This window comes from Rhineura floridana, chromosome 2, assembly GCF_030035675.1.
Source record: "Rhineura floridana isolate rRhiFlo1 chromosome 2, rRhiFlo1.hap2, whole genome shotgun sequence".
Classification (NCBI taxonomy): domain Eukaryota; kingdom Metazoa; phylum Chordata; class Lepidosauria; order Squamata; family Rhineuridae; genus Rhineura; species Rhineura floridana.
In genome coordinates this window covers 210,308,363-210,330,242 of record NC_084481.1, presented here as the reverse complement: position 1 = coordinate 210,330,242, position 21,880 = coordinate 210,308,363, and the positions used below count along the sequence as shown (strand labels likewise).

At 44.9% G+C, this 21,880-nt stretch overlaps 1 protein-coding gene across 1 annotated transcript in view; it reads right to left on the bottom strand.

Annotated features, from left to right (window-relative positions):
• C2H14orf132 (chromosome 2 C14orf132 homolog) overlaps nt 1-12,283 on the bottom strand; it is a 38,675-nt gene extending 26,392 nt beyond the window's left edge. Inside the window, exon 1 of the mRNA XM_061613269.1 lies at nt 11,913-12,283. Within this exon, the coding sequence (XP_061469253.1) occupies nt 11,913-11,939 (27 nt within the window). The 5' untranslated portion in view covers nt 11,940-12,283. The remainder of the gene's footprint in view (nt 1-11,912) is intronic.
• Between the last annotated feature and the right edge of the window lie 9,597 nt (nt 12,284-21,880).

The following is a 21,880-nucleotide window of genomic DNA, read 5'->3' as shown; positions in this document are numbered from 1 at the left end:
GTACTTTTGGGGTACTCCTAGATCCATTACTCAGCAATAATGGCTGAAGTGGCCTCTGTGGCGCAGAGTCCCTTCCAACAGCTTCTGCTCATGGCCCAGGTGTGCCCCCCCATCGGGACAGGGACAGCCTAACTTCTGCTGTCTATGCTCTGGTAACCTCTAGGTTACACTACTGCAATGCATTATACATGGGGATGCCTTTGAAGATGGTTCGGAAGCTGCAGGTAGGTGCAGAATTTGGCAGCCATATTGTTGACCAAGATAAATTGGTCTGAACATATCACACCAACTCTGACATGACTGCACTGGCTACCAGTTAAGTTTCCAGGCTTTACATGAAAATGTACCTGCTTAGAACTCTAACAGTGCAATCCAAACCCAAGCTTCCAGGCTTTATAGGTTTTGACCTATAAAGCCTTGTGTGACTCAGGACTCCAATACCTCAAGGACTACCTTTCCCCATATCAACCCATACCCTACAATCATCACTGGAGGCTCTTCTTCATGTGCTTCTCCATGGGCGGCTCAGAGGGTGGCAACACAAGAAAGGATCATTTCAATGGTGACCCGCAGGCTGTTGAATGCTCTCACCAGGGACGCATGTCTGGCACCATCTTTATCTATCTTTAGGTGCCAGGCAAAGACCTTCCTTTTTACCAAGGCATGTCGTCCTTGATGTGTGGGGTCTTGGCTACCAATGACCTCTTCTAGTGGGCAGGACCTGTATACCTGCCCTTCATTTGTATTTATGGTGTTTTTGTTTCTAGGTTTTATTGATTCTGTTGTTTTTAACTTATTTCCAGTATGTCACAAATATTGCCTGAAATTCTATTCTGACCCTCTCTATATAAATATTGAGGGATGTCTCAGTATTATATGGAGTCTCCAAAAAAGCACCTGTCTGCACATGCACACACACACACACATTGCTGCACACAGGGCATTCTCTGTGCAAATCTGAAGGTCTGCAGAGGAAGGCAAGGGGTTTTCAGCAGAAGTTTCAATTGGCTGATTCCTGTCCTTCCATCTCTGCACACCCTTGCCAGGACAGCATGCCATCTGTCTCACCTTAGCCATTAAATCTGTCATTAAAATTTCCAAGTTCAGTGTCCCAGCCATCTGTCAATTTCCAAGGTACATTCAATCTATGGTGTGAAACTTAAAAAGTTGTAAAACGACAAATTTTTTGTTTCTCTTTTTTTGGCAAATCTATTCCACTAATAGGTCATTTCACAGGTGATAGCAATGCTGAAAACATCTGCTTTAGTCACATCCTCACTTGCCTTTTAATGCTCATTATCACTCTAGCAGACCAGGATTTAAACTGGGGTGAGGAGTGGTAACTAAAAGCATAGGTTGAAGCGATTGCACAAACTAAACTTGCAGCACAACCACATATGTGGAGCAGCTCTGCATAGCAAAGTGGGTGTGTGAAAAAATGGCATCACAACTCTAGAAAATGAAGGATTGGGTTGTCATGATTAAAATCTGCCAAACCCATGCACAGGGCTATATGAAGTGGACCTAATAGCTAAATCAGCCATCATGTCCCTGTTGCCTTCCAGATTTTGTTGGGCTCCCAGCTCCCCATCAGCTCCAGCCAGAATGGCCAAAGGTCAGAGATAATGGGCGTTGACGCTCAACAACATCTAGAGGGCCACAGGTTTCCCACCCATGTGGCAGAGCATTCAAGAGGCAAGTCTATTGCATCAACATCCCAAGAAAAACAATGCATGCTATTGCAAGAATGTTGCAGAGCATTCAAGAGGCAAGTCTATTGCATCAACATCCCAAGAAAAACAATGCATGCTATTGCAAGAATGTTGCTATTCTCCTACAAGGGCACAGCTTAGGAAAGTTAGCAATTTAATTTTTTTTGTGGCTCTCCATTTTCTCTTTTTTAAGGTGGAAGGAGAGAAAGTAAGGAATTACACTTGCAATTACATCACCCAAGGGTAAAATGCTTTGTGTAGTCTGGAAATCTCATTGCTCAGTTCCAGGAAGTCCAACTTAGAAAGTCCCAGAGAGCAGAACAGAGGACAGAGGTTCTTCTGATCCTGCCCTCTCTTCCCAACTGCTTCCCAATTGGACAGGGTTCTTTTGGGGTGGGAGGAGGGCAATCAAACAAGCTAGGTTGCCTCACACCAAGGGGTATTTTATTTATTTATTTATTGGATTTCTTAGTCGCCCATCTGGCTGGTTAACCCGTCACTCTGGGCGACGAGTGTGTGGTGTACTTTTGCCCTTGCTTCCATCACCCTAGCAGACTCATAAAGAGGGGCTCCCAGTGCAAGCAGGAACCTAGCTTGTAAAATCTGGGAATCATACTCCTATTTCAGGAGGCTGAAAAAGTTCATGACCTGTGAAGAACCCCAAGAAAATGACTAGGAAAGTAGTAGGGTTTCAGACAGGGGTCTTTCCCAGCCCTATCTGGAGATGCCAGAGATTAAACATGAGGTCTTCTGCATGCAAAGAATGTGCTCTGCCACTGAGCTATGGCCCTATCGCATTCTGCATCACTATATTACAGCAGTGCAATTAATACCAATGCAACTACAGTTTAGTCTTGAACATATATAAGAGAGGATACAGCTAATGCTATTCATCCAAGGTTATCTGGCTAGACAGTATATTGCCTCAAAGGATACTCTTTGACAATGCTAAACCTCTCTCCAAAGCACAGGTTGGATAGTGTTATGCCACCAACAGTGCTTCCATCTTTGTGCTATCGTACATCACATTCACCAAGGACCTAATGGATATGACAGCTGGAGGTTTTGATGGATCCAACCTAGCGTTGAAGGACAGTATTCCACATTTTTCAAAGGGGTTTTGTGCCATGAAACATTTCACATGCAAGCCAAGCCTGTGTTAACACATTTTGTCATTGCTGAACTTAGTGGCGAGATGGTTCTAATTTTCCACATCACTGCATTTCACTTCCAAGGATCTGAATAGGGGTTGTCAAATGGCACTATTACTTGAAAATCAACCATCAAGCAGGTAGAAGAGTAGTCCCACTTTAGACTGACTGACTTCTAGAATTATGATTGGGATGTCTTTTTGTAAAAAAAAAAATAGTTGAAACTAATTATCAAGAACTAGACCTTGCTGGATGTAGATAACAAACCTTATCAGCAGGCATGCTTTTTTTTTTTAACAATTTGCAATGGAGTAGCCACTTAAAAACAACGGTCCCATGATGTAACTGAACTGATGTGCATGATATGTGTGTCTGTTCCATTTGACAGAATGCCAATAGCTCCAGACTTTCTTGACTAAATACACAGCAATCTACTGCACCATCCACAGTGGATACATCTTTCTGCCAAAAAGGGGAGGGATGGTATTAAACAGACATAACACTGCCTACTCATGCAGCGGTAGATCATATAAAACCTCTTTGCAGCATGCTGCTTAAAGCAAACCGGGCTATGTCCAGTGGTTCAGTTAGGTAATTTTAGACTCTGGACTTAACTGTCTTACAGGGCCACCTAAGGGGATGATTCAGTCAAAGCATTCTAATAATCCATTGGGGAAATTAGGGCTGTACAGGGGATCCCCCAACAATGGCCCCTGTATGGCAGCAGGGTGGAGGGTTCTGGCATGACACAGAAAGCTATGTCCACTACAGTGGTGCAATTTGGTAATTTTACAATCTCTGGACTAGGGAAGGGCAAATATGTCAATTTCAGTTTCTCATTTTTCTAATCTTAAATACAGTTCTCCACATTCCCACAACCATTTGCGATTTTTTAAAAAAAGTCCTCACCAAAATTCATCAGCATTTTACTGCTATTTTCTCTTAACGCTTTTTTGTATGCAATGTTCCTTATATATTCATTTTTGCACAGCAAGCCCCCCTAAAACAATGCATTTTTGTATGTTATTTTCAGTCCTAGTGTATGCATTTTGTATATGATTTGGCCAACCATCACGTGCCACCACCAACATGGGGAGAATTTCCCAGTGCTTGCCCAGTGAATAAATGACCACTGCCATTATCAGGCAAGCTTGGCAGTTTCAACTTTTTTAGCTGCATAGACTAAATTTGAGAGCCAGTGTGGTGTAGTGGTTAAGGTGCTGGACTACAACCTGGGAGGCCAGGGTTCAAATCCCCACACAGCCATGAAGCTCACTGGGTGACCTTGGGCCAGTCACTGCCTCTCAGCCTCAGAGGAAGGCAATGGTAAACCCCCTCTGAATACCGCTTACATGAAAACCCTATTCATAGGGTCGCCATAAGTCGGGATCGACTTGAAGGCAGCCCATTTCCATTTTGATTATATTTATTTATTAATTTTAGTATTTGCAAGCCACACTCAGTAATATGAGAGCATTGGTCACGGGTCTGAATACTTTTGCAAGGCACTGTATATTCCATGCCACCCATGTTCCTACATTCTTCCAAGCTACACAGCAAGTGGATTGGACTATGAAAGACCAGCCCAAATTGTGTTTGTATTTTCACAAATGTGTAGGGCACTCCAATATCTCAGACGGGAGATCAGGTCTCCTGCTCCCCTGGTGCATTCACTCTAGCTGCCCAATTTCCCTGCTTTTTAAAGTTTGATAGAAATATCTGTGAGCTATAGGTACGTTCTTAAACTGAACGGGTTTTTTGCCTATTAGTGAATTTCTCTGCTTTTTAATCCAGGAGGTAAGAAATGGGATCCTGTGCAAGTTTGCTGAGAATGGATTGATCATTTGCATGTTTATTGAATTCAGTGGGATTTACTCCCCTGCAATCATGCTTAGGATAGGTGAAACTGACCACAGGGGATGGGGAGGGAGGGGGGGAGGAAGGGCAGAGGGGAGGAGGATGGGAGCAGACAGGAAGGGAAGGATGACAGGTTTGATCATTTGCATGTTTATTTACTCCTGTGCAATCATGCTTGGGATAGGAAAAATTGACCGGGGGGGGGAGAGGGAAGGAGGGCTGGAGTGGGCAGGGGAAGAGGAAGGAGGGGAGGAGGGAGAGGGGAAGGAGGGGAAAGGCAGGTCTGATCATTTGCATGCTTATTGAGTTCAATGGGATTTACTCCTATGCAATCATGGTTAGGATAGGTAAAACTGACCTTGGGCCAGTCACTGCCTCTCAGCCTCAGAGGAAGGCAATGGTAAAACCACCTCTGAATACCGTTTACCATGAAAACCCTATTCATAGGGTCGCCATAAGTTGGGGTCGACTTGAAGGCAGTCCATTTCCTTTTTTTAACTTAAAAACTGACCAAGGGGCAGAGGAGGGGGAAGGAGCGGATTGGAGGGGGGCAAAGGAAGGGGGAGGGGAGGGCAGGCTTGATCATTTGCATGCTTAGAGTTCAGTGGTATTTACTCCCATGCAATCATGGTCAGTTACTTAAGATAGGAAAAATTGACAGGGGAGGGAGGGAAGGAGGGCTGGAGTGGGCAGGGGAGGAGGAAGAAGGAAGAGGAGGGGAGGAAGAAGGGAGAGGAGAGGGGAAAGGCAGGCTTGATCATTTTCATGCTTAGAGTTCAGTGGTATTTACCCCATGCAATCATGCTTAAGATAGGTAAAACTGACCATGGGAAGAAGGAGGGAATGAGGGGATTGGAATGGGGAGGGAAGGGGCAAAAGGGAGGGGATAGGAGGAAGGAGAAGGGAGGGTGAGTTTGATCAGCTGCATACTTTTTGAGTTGAATGGGATTTATTTCTGTGCAATCATGTTTGAAAATAGAAATGGACTGACTTCAAGTCGACCCCAACTTATGGCGACCCTATGAATAGGGTTTTCATGGTAAACGGTATTCAGAGGTGGTTTTACCATTGCCTTCCTCTGAGGCTGAGAGGCAGTGACTGGCCCAAGGTCACCCAGTGAGCTTCATGGCTGTGTGGGGATTTGAACCCTGGCCTCCCAGGTTGTAGTCCAACACTGACATGGGGAAGGGGCAGGGAGGGTAGGAGGAGGGGGAGAGGAGGAGATTGGGTGGGTGGGCACTGGGCAGAGGGGAAGCCCCTTTCCTTTCCAAAAGGAAAACAGTGAGAACAGTATCACTGCTTTTCAGCGTTTCCCCCACCTTTTTATTCTACAGCAGGCACATGTAGCCTCCCACCCAAATTTAAACCAAAGCTGTCACTGGCCACATCCACATCAGGCCTTTATTTGACTTTGGACAGTCATGGCTTTTCTCAAAGAATCCTGGGAAGTGTAGTTAGTGAAGGGTGCTGAGAGTTGCTAGGAGATGCCCTGTTCCCCTCACAGACCTTCAATCAGAGTGGCTGACTGTTAAACCAGTCTGGTTGCTGGAGTTCTCTCAGTGGAACAGGAGTCTCCTCTCAGCACACTTCACAAACTACAATTCCCAGGATTCTCTGAGGGAAGCCATGACTGTCTCAAGTGAAATCAAAGTCTGGTGTGGGTGTGGCCCCCTGATTAGCCAAGCAGCTGTGGGTCTGGCTTTTAGAACACTGTCAGTTGGTTCTTACTGAGCATGCCCAAAATTATCACAGTTCCAGCCAAATTTTCTAAAATTAATTAAAAATCAGCCAGGCATTTTTTTAACTTTTAAACTGCAGAAGATGAAGGTCAGAGTATGGGGCAAGGTCAATAATAGGACTCCAGGTACTTTGTGTACATGTCTGATTTGTAATGAATTTCAACAGATTATGAGAACTCTGACAGAAAAAAGTTCAAAAGGGCTCTGGAGTTTTTTTTCTCTCTTCTTAGACTTTGAACTCTCGATTCTCTCTGACTGTTTTGTGTATCGCCATGAAAATTTAGAGGGTTGTTAAGCAAGCGTTTCTGAGTTCAGGACTGTAAGACTTGTAAGGTTCTGTTTTGAAATAAGCTTATGGGAAACATCAGAATAGCATGGGGGTATTTTCAATTTAACATTGCGGAATACAAAAAATCCATGCTGGCTATAGCATACAGCTACTCTTGTGGCTGTATAATCTCAGGCATAGGAAACTTTTGACCCTTCTGGTGTTGCTGAACTACAAGTCCCTTCAGCCTCAGCAAGCATAGCCAATGGCCAGGGATGATGGGAGTTGTAGTTCAGCAACATTTGGAGGGCCAAATGCTCCCCACACCTGCCATATCTGTTCTGATTAGAGATAGCTGAATCTATTTCCAGCCCATGTCACTTGTCATAAATTTTTACCCTTAGTTCTGTTACATCCCCACATTATTATGTGATTTTTAAAAACTACATATGTACTTAACTACATATGTTAATATTTATTTTAATCTCAACATACATACTAAAATGCACATTTTGATATATTTAGACTGCCAAGAATTGTGTCACAGCACGTGGAGAAATCAAAATATCAAGTTCTGATGTTCACATTAGTGTGTACATTTCATATAGCAATTTGTAAACGTCAGCCTCTTCAAAACTTCCTTATCTCTGATTGGCAGTGGCTCCCGAAGGCATCAGGCAGGGATATTTCATAGCTATGGTGATTTAAAAAAAAAGAATGGAGAAGGCAGGGATCGAACCTGGAATCTTCTGCATGCAAAGCATATACTCTACTATTGAGCTGAGAATCCTTCCAGTGTCTTTCTTTCAGGCAATGCTACTATTTCAATTTTAAGACAGAAAAAGACAACCAAAATTATCAAGAGGCTGGGACAACTCCTTGATGAGGAAAGACCTTTGGGGCTTTCTAGTTTGGATGAAAGGCGAGTAAGTGGGCCACAGACCTGAACTTACAAGATCTGAACAGGGTGGTTCGTGACAGATGTTCTTGGAGGTCACTGTTCATAGGGTCGCCATAAGTCGTAATCAACTTGAAGGCACATAACAACAAAGTGGGGGGCATGATAGAGATCTATAAAAGTAAGCATGGTATGGAGAAAACAGATAAAAGAGATACATTTTTCTCCCTCTCATATAATACTGGAACCTGGGGGCACACAAGGAAGCTGAATGTTGAAAGATTCAAGACAGAAAAAAAGGAAGAACTTCTTCACTCGTGCACAGATAAACTATGGTATTTGCTCCCACAAGAAGCAGTGATGGCCATCAATCTCAGTTCTAGTCATGGCCACCAAGTAGGGATGGAAAGACCTGTCAATTTTGGTTCTTTCAGTTTCTCATTTTTCTAATCTTATTTCCACTCCTATGTTCATTTTTATGCATACGTTCCCCTTAATATATGCATTTTTGTAAACATTGGTTGGCAAATTGCTTTGCAAAATTCAAGAAAGTGCAAATTTTGAAGGATGGCTGTGTTTCAGTTCTCATATTGTTCTGGAAAGCAAAAGTTTGATAGATTTGGCTTGAAATGTGAACTGAATCAAATTTCTTGCCCATCCCTCCCACCAACTTGGATGGCTTTAAAAGAGATTAGACAAATTTGTGGAGTATAAGGCTATCAATGGCTACCTGCCATGGTGGCTATATTCTACCCCCATTGTTGGAGGATTCTGAATACGAGTAGCTGGGGAATCACAAGTGGGGAGAGCACTGTTGCTCTCAGGTCCTTCTGGCAGGCTTTCCATAGGCATCTGGGTGACCATTGCGAAAACAGGATGCTGGACTAGATGAGCCACTGGCCTACTCCAGCAGGGCTCTTCTTATGTTCTATCATTTATTTAGTTCAAAGTGCTGCACAACAGAGCTTAACCTGAACCACATCTCAGCCATGGAAATTGTTTTGAAAGTCAATGCTCAAGTCTAGAACATCAAAGATAATCAGTGCCTCTCTGCCTTTTAAGAAGATGGGATTAAAGGGACTTGTGTCAAAGAGTAAGACCTGGCATCTCTCGTTTTTAGAATTATAACCAGCATTATACAAACACTGAAATAGCACGGCCCTTGCCCAGATGGTTCTATTGGTAATCACATCCACGTTCTGCCACTGCTGATCTTTTTGTAGAATGTCACTATTCATGCACAATCAGCAGGAACATCAAGGTTTGAAAAAGTACAACCAATCTTTAGAACAAGATTAAGGGTGGTAGCAGGGTGGGAAAACAGCACAATAAGGATTAAGCATGCTGAGTGGCTATTTAATACTGACAGCTAGGGGAGGGAGAAATAACAAGCAGGGTATGGGGTTGTAATGGAACAAATAATCCTTCAGGAGCAACACTCTGTACTGCAACATTTTGTTGCAGGTCCCGCTGACATTCCTATCAAAGCAATTCAATGCGACAGAAGACTGTATGAAAGCAAGCTATACTGATTCCTGCGTCAGCTACATCAGTTCAGTGCCCTCACGAACTGACCACTGCAACAGTGTAAATGGAAAGCAAATGACTCAGTATTGAAGGACGTTCATGCTTGCATCCAGACTCTGAAGTTCACATCATTCCCTGGTTAGATTAAAAATATTAGAATTATTTTATCATAAATATATACAACGTGTTGGGCAAAACAAATAGCAACTGCATTTTCATAACACTGCAAACACACACTGTTCTTATATGAAGAAACCATCTCAGATTTTTATCAGAGCAGTACACATACAGAACCAAGAGAGGGTCTGATAAGCATACAGTTGAGTACATAAATGGAGTACAATTTAAGGAATATAGGAAGTTGCCTTATACTGAGTTAGACAATTGGTCCATCTAGCTCAATACTGACTGATGGCAAGTTTCCAGGGTTTCAGGCAGGGGTCTCTCTCAGCCCTGCTTAGAGATGCTGAGGATTCAATGTGGGACACGAGAACATCAGAACAGCCTGGTGGATCAGGCCAGTGGTCCATCTAGTCTAGCATCCTGTACACACAGTGGCCAACCAGATGACTGGCCATGATGGCTGTGCTCTGCCACCCTAGTCGGAGGCAGCATGCTTCTGAAAACCAGTTGCCGGGGGCCACAGGAGGGGAGAGTGTTCCTGCACTCGGGTTTTCCCCAGGCTTCCCCCAGGCACCTGGTTGGCCACTGTGAGAACAGGATGCTGGACTAGATGGGCCACTGGCCTGATCCAGCAGGCTCTTCTTATGTTCTTATGACTCTGGGAAGCCCCCACACAGGACCTAAGCATAAGACTACTCTCCCCACTTGTGAGTCCCAGCAACTGGCATTCAGGGGCATGCTGCTTCCAACAGTGGAGGCAGTACATAGCCATTGTGACTAGTGGCTATTGATGGCCATGTCCTCCTTTTGCACATAAAGCAGACACTCTACTGGTGAGCTACAATTCAAAACAATCACATTGTTTCAACTCCCACTGTTACTAAAATACATCATGTAAAGTGTAACTATAAAACTGGGTGGTTATTTCACCACTGGGTTTTTTTATCCATTTCTAAGAGACAAGATGGGCATTGTCAGAAAAAAGTCTGACAGAATTACCACAAGACTAATATTTCCTCTCTCCTTAATGCAAACTAATTAAATTTAACATGAAATCATCTGACATAAGCTCAGAGCTTTGCAAAACGCACAAACTGCCTGACACCTAGATAGCAACCAGCAGGGCATTATTGGTGCTTTCAGCACTAGACCAGAGATCACAGTCCTTTCATGCAAAAATCCATTCTTTGTTTTCCCTGGAGTTCCACCCACCCCCATCTCAACAGCTTAACTTGGGAGGGGAGTTTGATGGATTGTTGCTGTCATTAAACAATTGTGAGTCAGATATCCTTGGTAATTTACTGCTAATCACAGATCTAACTCAGCTTTTCCCAACCTTTGGGTCCCCAGATGTTGCTGGACTACATCTCCCATCATATCTGATCGTTAGCCATGCTGGCTGAGGTTGATGGGAGTTGTAGTCCAACACCTGGAGATCCAAAGATTGGGAAAAGCTGATCTAACAGTAGATCAGCCTTTTGCCAAATGGTGCCCTTGTATTTTGGACTACAACTCTCATCATTTGCAGCCATCATGGCTGCCTGGACAGCTCTGTGGGATGGATCAGGCACAGAGCAATGCGAATCTATGCTGGGACTCACTCCCAGCCGGTAAGTGTTTGTAAAAGACTGTAACTCTATTGTATGCAAATTTACCTAGGAATAAGCCCCACTGAACTCAGTGGGGCTTACTCTAAGCAGACATGCTATTGTGTTGTTATATGTTTTATACACATAAAGGTATTCCCAAGGAGAAGGCTGGAGAATTTTTTGGGGAAAAAACCCTCCAAGAAATGCTACAGCCATGAATCAAATAATTCTACACTTATCAGGCTTCCAAACATACTGAACTACAATTGTGGATTATATTAATTACCAGTGCATCTAAATGACGAACAAGAAAGAGACAGCCCTCTCTCTTTTTCAAGGAATATATTAAGATTTGCTTGTTGCATTTTTTTTAAAAAAAACCATGCACAAGCCGCTCTATCCGCTCCCCCCCCCTTTTTTGGAGATATTTTATTAAGTCGTAAAACCCCAAGGCTAGAAATTCAGAGGAAACCTTCTTACGAAATGAGAGAGATGGGCCTTCCCACTCTCCCTCCTCCTTCGAACCAAATAATAGTGTTTTTTTTAAAAAAAATCAATCCATCTCTCAAAGCATCCACCCGGAACACTGGGCAAACGCAACACTCCCTTCCCCAAGCAAGGCATGGCTTCTAGGTCGTCGTCCCCAAAGCCTTATTTCCTTTTTGTTTTGTTTACTGAACAAGATTTATATACCGCTTAATCATCCAGAATCTCGAAGAGGTCTACACAGAATTTAAACGGTTTACATATGATCAGTAATCATTCACGGCAACAGCAGTTGAAGTCAAGAGGAAGAATGAATGAATGAGCACACACCTGAGGGATCGCTACTTGGGGCTGACCGCGCCTGTCACATTCGGCGTGTGTGTGGGGGAGTGAACAAGTTCGGGGGGGGGGGAGATTTAGCGCCATGGCGAGGAAGTGAGCGCTGAGGCGAGAGGGGGAATCTGGGAGGATCAGCTGACTCACTCAGCAGAGGGGGCTGACTCACTCAGCAGAGGGGGCTGCCTCCACCCACCCACCCACCCACCCGCCCGCTCCCTATTACCTGCGCGGCCATAAAGGAGAGATCCATGGTGCTGCTGGATCTGGAGCTGCTGGTGTTACTACTGATGCTCCTCACCGAGCTGGCGCTGAAGCTGGTGGTGAGAACGCTGTTGCCCCCCGGCGTGGACGCGTCTCTGGGGGGCTGGGGAGGGGCCTCCCCCAGCAGCAGCTTGGGGCGCGTTACCAGTTCCAGCTCGAGCCCGCGCAGCTAACTGCCTGGCTGTTCCCAGCTTCCTCGGAACATGGTCCGTCCAAAATTTCCGATGGTAGCGGCGGCGGCTGCAGCTCCTGTTTCTGCAAGAAACCAGTCCGCGCGGGGAAGCGCCGTCGCCTGGCCACACCCCCTTTCCCCGGCTGCTCGGTCAAAACAGTCAAGAGAAAGCCTCGCTGTCCTCCAATGAGGGCTTTTGCCTCGTGCAAAGGAAATGGCTAAGCCCAACCGGAGCCAACCACCTTCCAACTGGGTTGCACGCATTTTTTTTGGTAACCGCTAACGGGATCCCTGTGCTTTCTTAAATAATAATAATAAAAAACTGGCTGGCATGGGAGGCAGGCAGGCAGACATTCAACAGGTGACTATTGTTTGTCAGTCGACCTGCATCTCCATCACAGGAGAATGCCACTCCTGTTTGGGTTTCTGTTAGGCTAGCAAACACAGCTCTAGAGGAGTGTGCTACAAATCCGCTGCTCTAGTTGTGTGTGTGAGCCTCCGAGCTTCATTAGTAAAGCTGTTAGGTCCTGTCATAAAGAGAGGGAAAAGTCATTACTCAGGTGCTTTTCATAGGAACGGCGCATAAGGGCCAAAAGTGGAGTGCCAAACCGGGGGCAGATCCGCATCATACATTTAAAACACAAGACTTCACCCAAAGAGTCCTGGCAGAAGGCAGATAAAGATCTACTAGTAGATCACTAGATGATTTGCAGTAGATCTGCGGCTCCCAGTTAAAACGGCAGCAACAAACACCTTTTCCACTAGGCTCATAGGTCACTTTTAGACAGCCTGTTTATTAAGCATTCATCCCGATTGATTTGCCCAAAATTTGCAAGGAGGTGATATGATGCCAGCTGTGTATTAAGCATTGTTTGTTTGTGGGCTGGTTATACAACATTAGATCCAGAAATTGTTATCCCACAATTTCCAGTGCATTTTCTGCTCACTTTCCTTATTGCAAAAAGTCCTATATTTGGGGGAAATGAGTTCTTTTCTTCAAGGCCTACCAACTGACTATAAACGTGCAATCTGGTTTTGCCAGTATGTTATTGAATCCCAATGAAAAATAGTGACAGGCTAGAAGCACCCTTAGTGTGGTTTTGTGCTAAGTTGCAAGTGTTTTTTTTTCCTGTCTCCAACTGAAGGGAAGTTTTAAATTGGTATTTTTATTGACTTTTATTACTTTAATTACTGTATTTTTATATTTAAGATTGTGTGCTGTCTGTTTTTGCTTTGTAAGCCACCCAGCAAATGTTATTGATGGACAACCAAATACATTTAATAAATAATTATAACAACAGCTGCATGTTTTTCCAGAGGCAGCAGCAATAAGAAAATAATAGCTGGTATTCAACTAATGTGTTCTGTCAGCCCAAGGATTTCTGCTTGTGCAATAGGATTTTCCCCCCATTCCACCCCACACACACACACCGCACACACCCTCCCTAAATCTGCTCCAGAGGGTTGGGGAAAATGCTGGAATAGATTTCAGGAGTCCACAGAGGGGGGAGAGGGGGACAATGTCCCACTGCACAACCAGAAAGCCTTGTGCTGATGTAACATTTACATAGCGCTACATACGATGCACCCCAATTTTTTTTTAGTCTTTCTGTTCTCGCATGGTTTTGTTTGAAGAAATAGTCAATGATTTGTGTGGACTGAGAGAATTTTTTCCAGGATTCTATTATTTGGACCATATTAGGTAACATCTTGTACAGCCAGCATCTGAAAGGCTCACACCTTAAGGTGTGCACAACTGTCAATTAAGAATGTGTCTTTCATTGTTGGAAAGTATGCTCAGAAAAACTGTGGAAGCCAGAGCTGGCTGATTATGTCTCACAGGTGAAACACTCAGGCATGTAATCATTTCTAAGAGTGCTTCCACATAGGTGTTTATTGTGAGATTGGTGCTTCCCATACATGCAAGGCATTTGTGTTTTTTTTTCAGTGTCCACACAATGTAGTTATCATCAAAATGCCAGCCTGGAACTGAACATACATCTTCATCGTAGTGACGGGTAATGGGAGGTATGGTGTTGTGAGAAGAACATGCCAGATAAGGGGAACTCTGTGATGTTCCTATATATTAGTGTATATATGGTAAGTGCTGGTTGTTTAGAGTATACATGGTAAGTAGTGAAAGAGGAGGGGGAGTGAATGGGCAATAGAATGCTTGATGATTGGCTGAATGTTTAAAATGGCTGACAGTATAAATGAAAGGATGACAGGTAAATCTGGGTGAATGTGAGGTGGTGAATTGTGGAATCTGGGGGGAGAAGAGAAAGAGTGGATTGCTTGGTGGGGTTTAGAGAGTTGTTTACCAGGAGGGAGGTGGAGTTCGGATTAGTATTGAGTAAAACCATATGCTTATGTGCCTTAAGAAGAAATCTTGTTAATCTTGTTAGCTTTGTTATCTGTAATAAATACTTAATTTGGTTTACCAAAGGCCTGATCCTTGGCTGGGGTTTCACAGACCAGAAGGGAGGGTAAGGTAATGACCAAGGCTGAAGGGGAACTGTAACAAATGGTGGCAGCGGTGAAGAGAATAACAATACCAGTATTCAGAGTCTCTGGGAATACTAGTATTGGGACGTTACTGGTGGTTGCCTAGCAGGGGGATCTGTTGAGATCTGTGCTAGAGCGGGGAGAGAAATCATAAGAGAGAGCGGTCCGGACTGGTGGAGTCCCTGGTGGTGCCTAGAGACAGGCAGTAACCACGAGCAGGTAGGAACCTGACAGGGAGAGCCAGGGAAGGATGCGTCACATGTGGTGTCAGTAGCGGTGGGATACGAACAACAGAGAATCCAGATACGAACCAAAGAGAGTCCCAAAGACACGTGGTGACAAAGGAGACTACATCACAGGTGTTGGCTGTAGCAGTGAGATACGAATACTAGACAATCCCTAATAGTTGTGTGGCAAACAGAAATAACAAAACAAGATTTCTTGTGAGAGTGACTGGCAAAGAGTGTGTGGCAAAGAGTGAGTGAACTCAAACACCATGGCTGAATACATAAAAATGAAAAGAGAGGAGCTGGTGGAGAAGTGCATAACATTCAATTTACCTCATGAGGGTAAAGGGGTAGATGAATTGAGGGTAGCACTTACAGGATTTGCAACTGCCCAGCAAAAACAACCTGTCAGAGAAGAGACCCCAGAAGGATATTTAAGCAATCCCGCTTATATAGAGTACTTGAGAGAGAAGTTGAGGATGGAAGGTGCAGAGAAGGAAAAACAGAGAGAGTTGGAAGCTGAGAGATTGAGGATGGAGGCTGAGGAAAAAGACAAGCAGAGAGAGTTGGAAGCTGAGAGATTGAGGATGGAAGGTGCAGAGAAGGAAAAACAGAGGGAGTTGGAAATTGAGAGAATGAGATTGGGGTTTGAGGAGAGGGAGAAGCAACGAGCATTGGATGCTGAATTACAAGTAGAAAAGTTAAAATTTGATAGAGAGAAATTTCACTCTGAGGAGACAAGGAAAGAGAGAGATGGAGCAAAAATAAAAATTACTCCAAAGGACTTTGCTGTCTATGAGCCTGGTCAAGATCCTCAAATTTACCTCAGCACCTTTGAAAAAGCAGCTCAGTTGTGGGGGCTACCTGAAGATAAATACATGCAGTATTTATCAAACCTGATTAAAGGGGAATTGGCTGAGGTATACCAATATTTCCCCTCAGACAAGCCCGTCACCTATGCTGAATTCAAAGAAGCAGTGTTTAAAAGATTCAGACTGGGGCCTGATTATTTTAGAAAGCTTTTCAGAAATTGCCAGATACAGACAGGGAGGTCTTTTGTGGAACTGGGAGCAAAGTTGATGGATATATTTGGAAAGTGGATGAGTAGTGCCAAAGCTCAGTCAGTGGAAGAGGTGAAAAGCCTCATGATACTGGATCAATTATACCATCAGTTACCACCAGAAATAAGGCTCCTGGTCAAAGACCGTTCCCCTACATCTGTGCAGGAGGCCGCAGAGTTGGCGGATCACTTCGCCTCCAATAGAACTGGCTGGGTGGGGAAAACATCAAGAGATTTTAAACCCAGACCATATAGTGCTGGCAGAAGGGATGTGGTACCACAGCGAGTGAGTCCTCCATTAAAATCTGAAGGGCACAGGACACCCCAGAGTGGATCTGTGTACCCTAAAAGTGAGGAGAAATTATGTTACAAATGTGGTAGACCGGGGCACCTACGTTTTCAAAGTGAGGTTACCAACCCCAGTAGTAATCCTGCTCAGACAAGGGCAGTGAAAACAGAGCCCAAGGCTTTAGAAACAGCGAAAAAGGTTCAGTTTTGCCAGATAAACTGGACAGAAGTAACAGACCTTGATTCAAGTCTGAGAGAGGAAGTGAGTGTACAAGGGGCAAATTATTGGGCATTGCTTGACACTGGTGCTGCTCAGACGTTACTGAGGCCAGATTTAATAAAATCTGAAGAAATATTACCTCAGGAAACAGTGACTATCCAAGGAGTGAGGGGTCAACCAGAAAGTTTGCCTGTGGCCCTAGTGAAAATGGAATGGAGAGGCCGAAAGGGCCAATATAAAGTTGGTATTAATGCCCAGCAACAAGAACCAGTAATACTGGGAAGGGATGTAATGGGCGTCCAAGGAAAGATCTATGTAGTGACTAGACAGCAACTTGGCAGAGAAAAAGAAGCCATATTAAGGGGGGCTGAAACAAACAGGGTGGAATCTGTTAGCCAGCCTCAGGTCACCATAGCAACCACTAGCAGGCCTGCTGAAGAAGACAAACTGTATCAAGTGGTCTCTGGGGAAGAAGCAGAGCAATTCAGGGAAGAGCTGCATAAAGATATCAGTTTGAATCAGGTAAAGGAACAAGCCCTGACCCAACAGATTCCTTTCACTGACAAACTGAGGAATCAAGTTGTGTGTGAGAATGGGATTTTATATAGACTGTGGATGCCTGCTGAAAGAAAGGATGAATGTGAACGAGTGAAGCAATTGATAGTACCTAGCAAATACAGAACCAGATTGCTAGAGGTAGCCCACGATGTCCCATGTGCAGGACATCTGGGAATAAAAAAGACCAAGAGGAGATTGGCTGCACATTATTATTGGCCAAATATCTCCAAGGATGTAAAACAACATTGTCTATCTTGTGGAATATGCCAAAAGGTGGGAAAAAGTGGAGTAAAGACCAAGGCACCCTTAAAGCCCCTTCCTATAATTGGACAACCCTTTTATAGAGCAGGAATAGATTTGGTGGGCCCTTTTTCCAAACCCACAAGGCATGGCAAGAAATATCTAGTGGTGGTGGTGGATTTTGCCACCAGGAACCCAGACGCAGAAGCACTGAGATCTGTAGAAGTCCCTGTAGTGGCAGAGGCTTTATTAAAAATCTTTATGAGGCTGGGTTTCCCTCATGAAGTGCTGACGGATCAAGGCAGTGTATTCATGGGAGAAGTGATGCAATGTATGTGGAAATGTTGTGGTCTAAAACATCTAAAGACCACTACTTACCATCCCGCCACTAATGGGCTAACTGAGAGATTCAATGGAGTTTTGAAGGGCATGATAAGAAGCTATGTTCAAGATCACCCACAAGACTGGGATGAACGTTTGGGATGCTTCTTATTTGCATACAGAGAAGTCCCTCAGGAGTCAACAGGCTTCTCACCCTTTGAACTAATGTTTACTAGAAAAGTGAGGGGACCTTTGGAACTGCTAAAAAATTCATGGGAAGGAACTCTGGGAGAGTACAAAACTTCTGTAGTAGATTTTGTATTGGAATTCCACAATAAATTAACATCAATGATGGAAGTAGTGAAAGAGAATTTGAGTCATGCACAGGAGAAGCAAAGTTACTGGTGTGACAGAACAGCCAGAGAACGTGTGTATGATGTGGGAGATATGGTTATGGCGTTCATACCCAGGAAACATGACAAATTACAGGCTAACTGGGAAGGACCATATACCATCAGAGAAAGGCTTGACACAGTGACATATGTAATCACCACAGACCAATTAAACAAACGCAAAGTGGTTCATGTAAATATGTTGAAGCCTTACCATACCAGGGATGCACAGGTGTTGCAAGTTACCTTATTCCCTGAGGGAAGTGGGCCTGAACTTCCAGATTTGGTACAGGAAAGCAAAGACAAAGGAGGGGTAGATCAAGTGGAATGGTCAGAGGAGGTAGAGGAGGAAGTAAAAGAAGAGATTCTGAGAGTTTTGAAAACCTATAGGAATCTCTTTAGCAACAAACCTGGCCGAACCAGTATAGTTATACATTCCATTGATACTGGAGATCATGCCCCAATCAGATCTGTTCCGTACCGTGTGAATGGGAAAGTTTTGAATGAGATCAAAAAGGAGGTGGAAGATATGCTGGAATTAGGAGTGATCAGGGAATCCATCAGTCCCTGGGCCTCAAGTATTGTCCTGGTTCCGAAAAAAGATGGAACGACAAGGTTTTGCATTGATTATCGGCTAATCAATAAAATTACTGTCCCAGATGCATATCCTATGCCTAGGGTAGACGCAATGTTAGAGTTATTGGGGGCAGCAACCATTATCTCTACACTAGATCTCTGTAAAGGATTTTGGCAAATGGAACTAGACGAGCAATCCAGAGCTAAAACTGCCTTCAGTACACCAGATGGGTTATATGAGTTTGTGACCTTACCCATGGGACTAAGGAACTCACCAAGTTCATTTCAGAGGCTAATCAATACTGTGTTGCGAGGCATGTCAGATTTTGCAGTGGCCTATATCGATGACGTGGCCATTTTTAGCAAGTCGGTGCCTGAGCATGTCCAACACCTGACAACAGTATTGGAGGCCTTAAGAAAAGCAGGCCTCACAATAAAAGCTAAGAAATGCCAGTTTGGACTAAAGGAAGTAATCTATTTAGGACATAAGGTGGGGAGTGGGAAAATCACCCCCTTATGGAGCAAGGTGGAGGCAATACAAGCGTGGCCGATCCCCTTAACCAAAAAACAAGTAAGGGCATTTCTGGGTGTGGCTGGTTTTTATAGGAAGTTTGTGAGAAATTTTGGGGAAATAGCAACCCCCTTGCATGAATTGACCAAGAAGAAGTGTTCTGAGCGTGTGGTATGGACGGATGAATGTCAGAAGGCTTTTGATCTGCTGAAGCAAGCCTTGTGCCAAGGACCCATATTAATAGCACCAGACTATGAGCAACCATTCATCGTGGCTACAGATGCGTCAGACCTCGCGCTGGGAGTCGTCTTGCTGCAGGAGAGAGAAGGCACCAGACATCCAGTGGCATATCTGAGTCGCAAGCTGACGCCGAGGGAGAAAAACTATTCGTCGGTCCAGAAGGAGTGCCTAGCGGTTGTGTGGGGACTGAACAAGTTGCGCCCATACGTGTGGGGACGAAGATTCACAGTGACTACGGATCATCGGGCCTTGTTATGGTTGCATACTATGAAAAAACATAACACTATGCTGCAGAGGTGGTCCTGGGCCCTACAGGACTATCAAGTGGACTTCCAGTTCATCAAAGGCAAGGACAATGTACTGGCCGATGGACTTTCCAGGCAAGTGGCTGGGACTGCAGTGACGTGACCAGACAGAAGAACAAAGAAAGACATTTTCCCCATAGAGACTTTTATTTGTTAACGCAACGTATAAATCCTGGAACAGGAATAATACTCTGCCGTTGTTTAAGGGGGGGGAAATGTGATGTTCCTATATATTAGTGTATATATGGTAAGTGCTGGTTGTTTAGAGTATACATGGTAAGTAGTGAAAGAGGAGGGGGAGTGAATGGGCAATAGAATGCTTGATGATTGGCTGAATGTTTAAAATGGCTGACTGTATAAATGAAAGGATGACAGGTAAATCTGGGTGAATGTGAGGTGGTGAATTGTGGAATCTGGGGGGAGAAGAGAAAGAGTGGATTGCTTGGTGGGGTTTAGAGAGTTGTTTACCAGGAGGGAGGTGGAGTTCGGATTAGTATTGAGTAAAACCATATGCTTATGTGCCTTAAGAAGAAATCTTGTTAATCTTGTTAGCTTTGTTATCTGTAATAAATACTTAATTTGGTTTACCAAAGGCCTGATCCTTGGCTGGGGTTTCACAGACCAGAAGGGAGGGTAAGGTAATGACCAAGGCTGAAGGGGAACTGTAACAAATGGTGGCAGCGGTGAAGAGAATAACAATACCAGTATTCAGAGTCTCTGGGAATACTAGTATTGGGACGTTACTGGTGGTTGCCTAGCAGGGGGATCTGTTGAGATCTGTGCTAGAGAGGGGACAGAAATCATAAGAGAGAGCGGTCCGGACTGGTGGAGTCCCTGGTGGTGCCTAGAGACAGGCAGTAACCACGAGCAGGTAGGAACCTGACAGGGAGAGCCAGGGAAGGACGCGTCACAAACTCGTCCCAGACAAGTCGTGTCTGTACCTTGTTCCGGTCCTTCTCACATCCGCAGGACTGTTGGTTGTCCCATCAGCCAGCTCTCGGATCTCCAGGTGCTGCTTTTAAACGCCAGGTCGGTACATAATAAGATCTCCCTCGTCCATGATTTAATTGTCGATGAGGGTGCCGACCTGGCATGCATAACCGAGACCTGGGTGGGTGATCAGGGCGGAGTTACTCTTTCCCAGCTTTGCCCACCTGGGTATACGGTTCAACACTGTGGTAGATCCAAGGGCCGGGGAGGTGGGGTGGCTGTGGCCTATAGGAGCTCTCTCTCGCTCATCAAGCACTCTGTCCAGGTGACGACTGGCTTGGAATGCCTCCACCTTGTGCTGGGTCAAAAAGACAGACTGGGAATTCTGTTGGTGTACCGTCCACCCTGCTGCCCAACAGCTTCCCTAACTGAGCTGTCAGAGGTAGTCTCGGAGGTACTGTTGAAGTCCCCCAGACTATTAGTACTGGGAGACTTCAACATCCATGCCAAGGCTGCTTTATCTGGGGCGGCTCAGGACTTCATGGCCTCCATGGCAACCATGGGGCTGTCTCAATTTGCCACTGGCCCAACGCATGTGTCGGGGCACACTCTTGATTTGATCTTTGCCACTGGACATGGAGATGGTGATCTGGAGGTGGGGAGTTTTTTATCAACCCCATTGTCATGGACAGATCACCGCTTGCTGAAGTTTAGGCTTACAGCCACCCTTTCCCTCCGCAAGGGTGGAGGACCTATTAAGCTGGTCCGACCTCAGAGACTAATGGATCCTTTGGGTTTCCAAAGGGCTCTGGGGGATTTTCCGGCTGATAAGACAGGCGCTCCTGTTGAAGCCCTGGTCAAACTGTGGAATATGGAAATGACCCGGGTCGTGGACACGATCGCTCCTGTGCACCCTATCCCATGCAGAGCTCATGCAGCCCCGTGGTATACCCCGGAGCTGAGAGCGATGAAGCAAGAGAGGAGAAGGCTTGAGTGCAGATGGAGGCGTACTCCTGACGGATGCAATTATGCCTTGGTAAGTGCCTCCACTAAGTTGTATACAGAAGCGGTGAGGGCAGCGAAAAAGCTATACTTTGCTGCCACCATTAAATCATCTCTCAACCGCCCAGCGGAGCTCTTTAAAATGGTCCGAGGGCTTTTACATTCTAGTCCTTAGGATATTATAGAACCTTCAGAAACCCGCTGTAACGAGTTCGCTGGGCACTTCCAAGATAAAATCTCATGCATCCGCCGGGACTTAGACTCCAGTATTATGGCAGTTAAACCTAATGAGGTATCCGGAGCACGGTCTTGTCCTCATTTATTGGATGAGTTTCAGTTGGTACAGCTTGAGGACATTGACAAGGTGCTTGGACTGGTGTGTG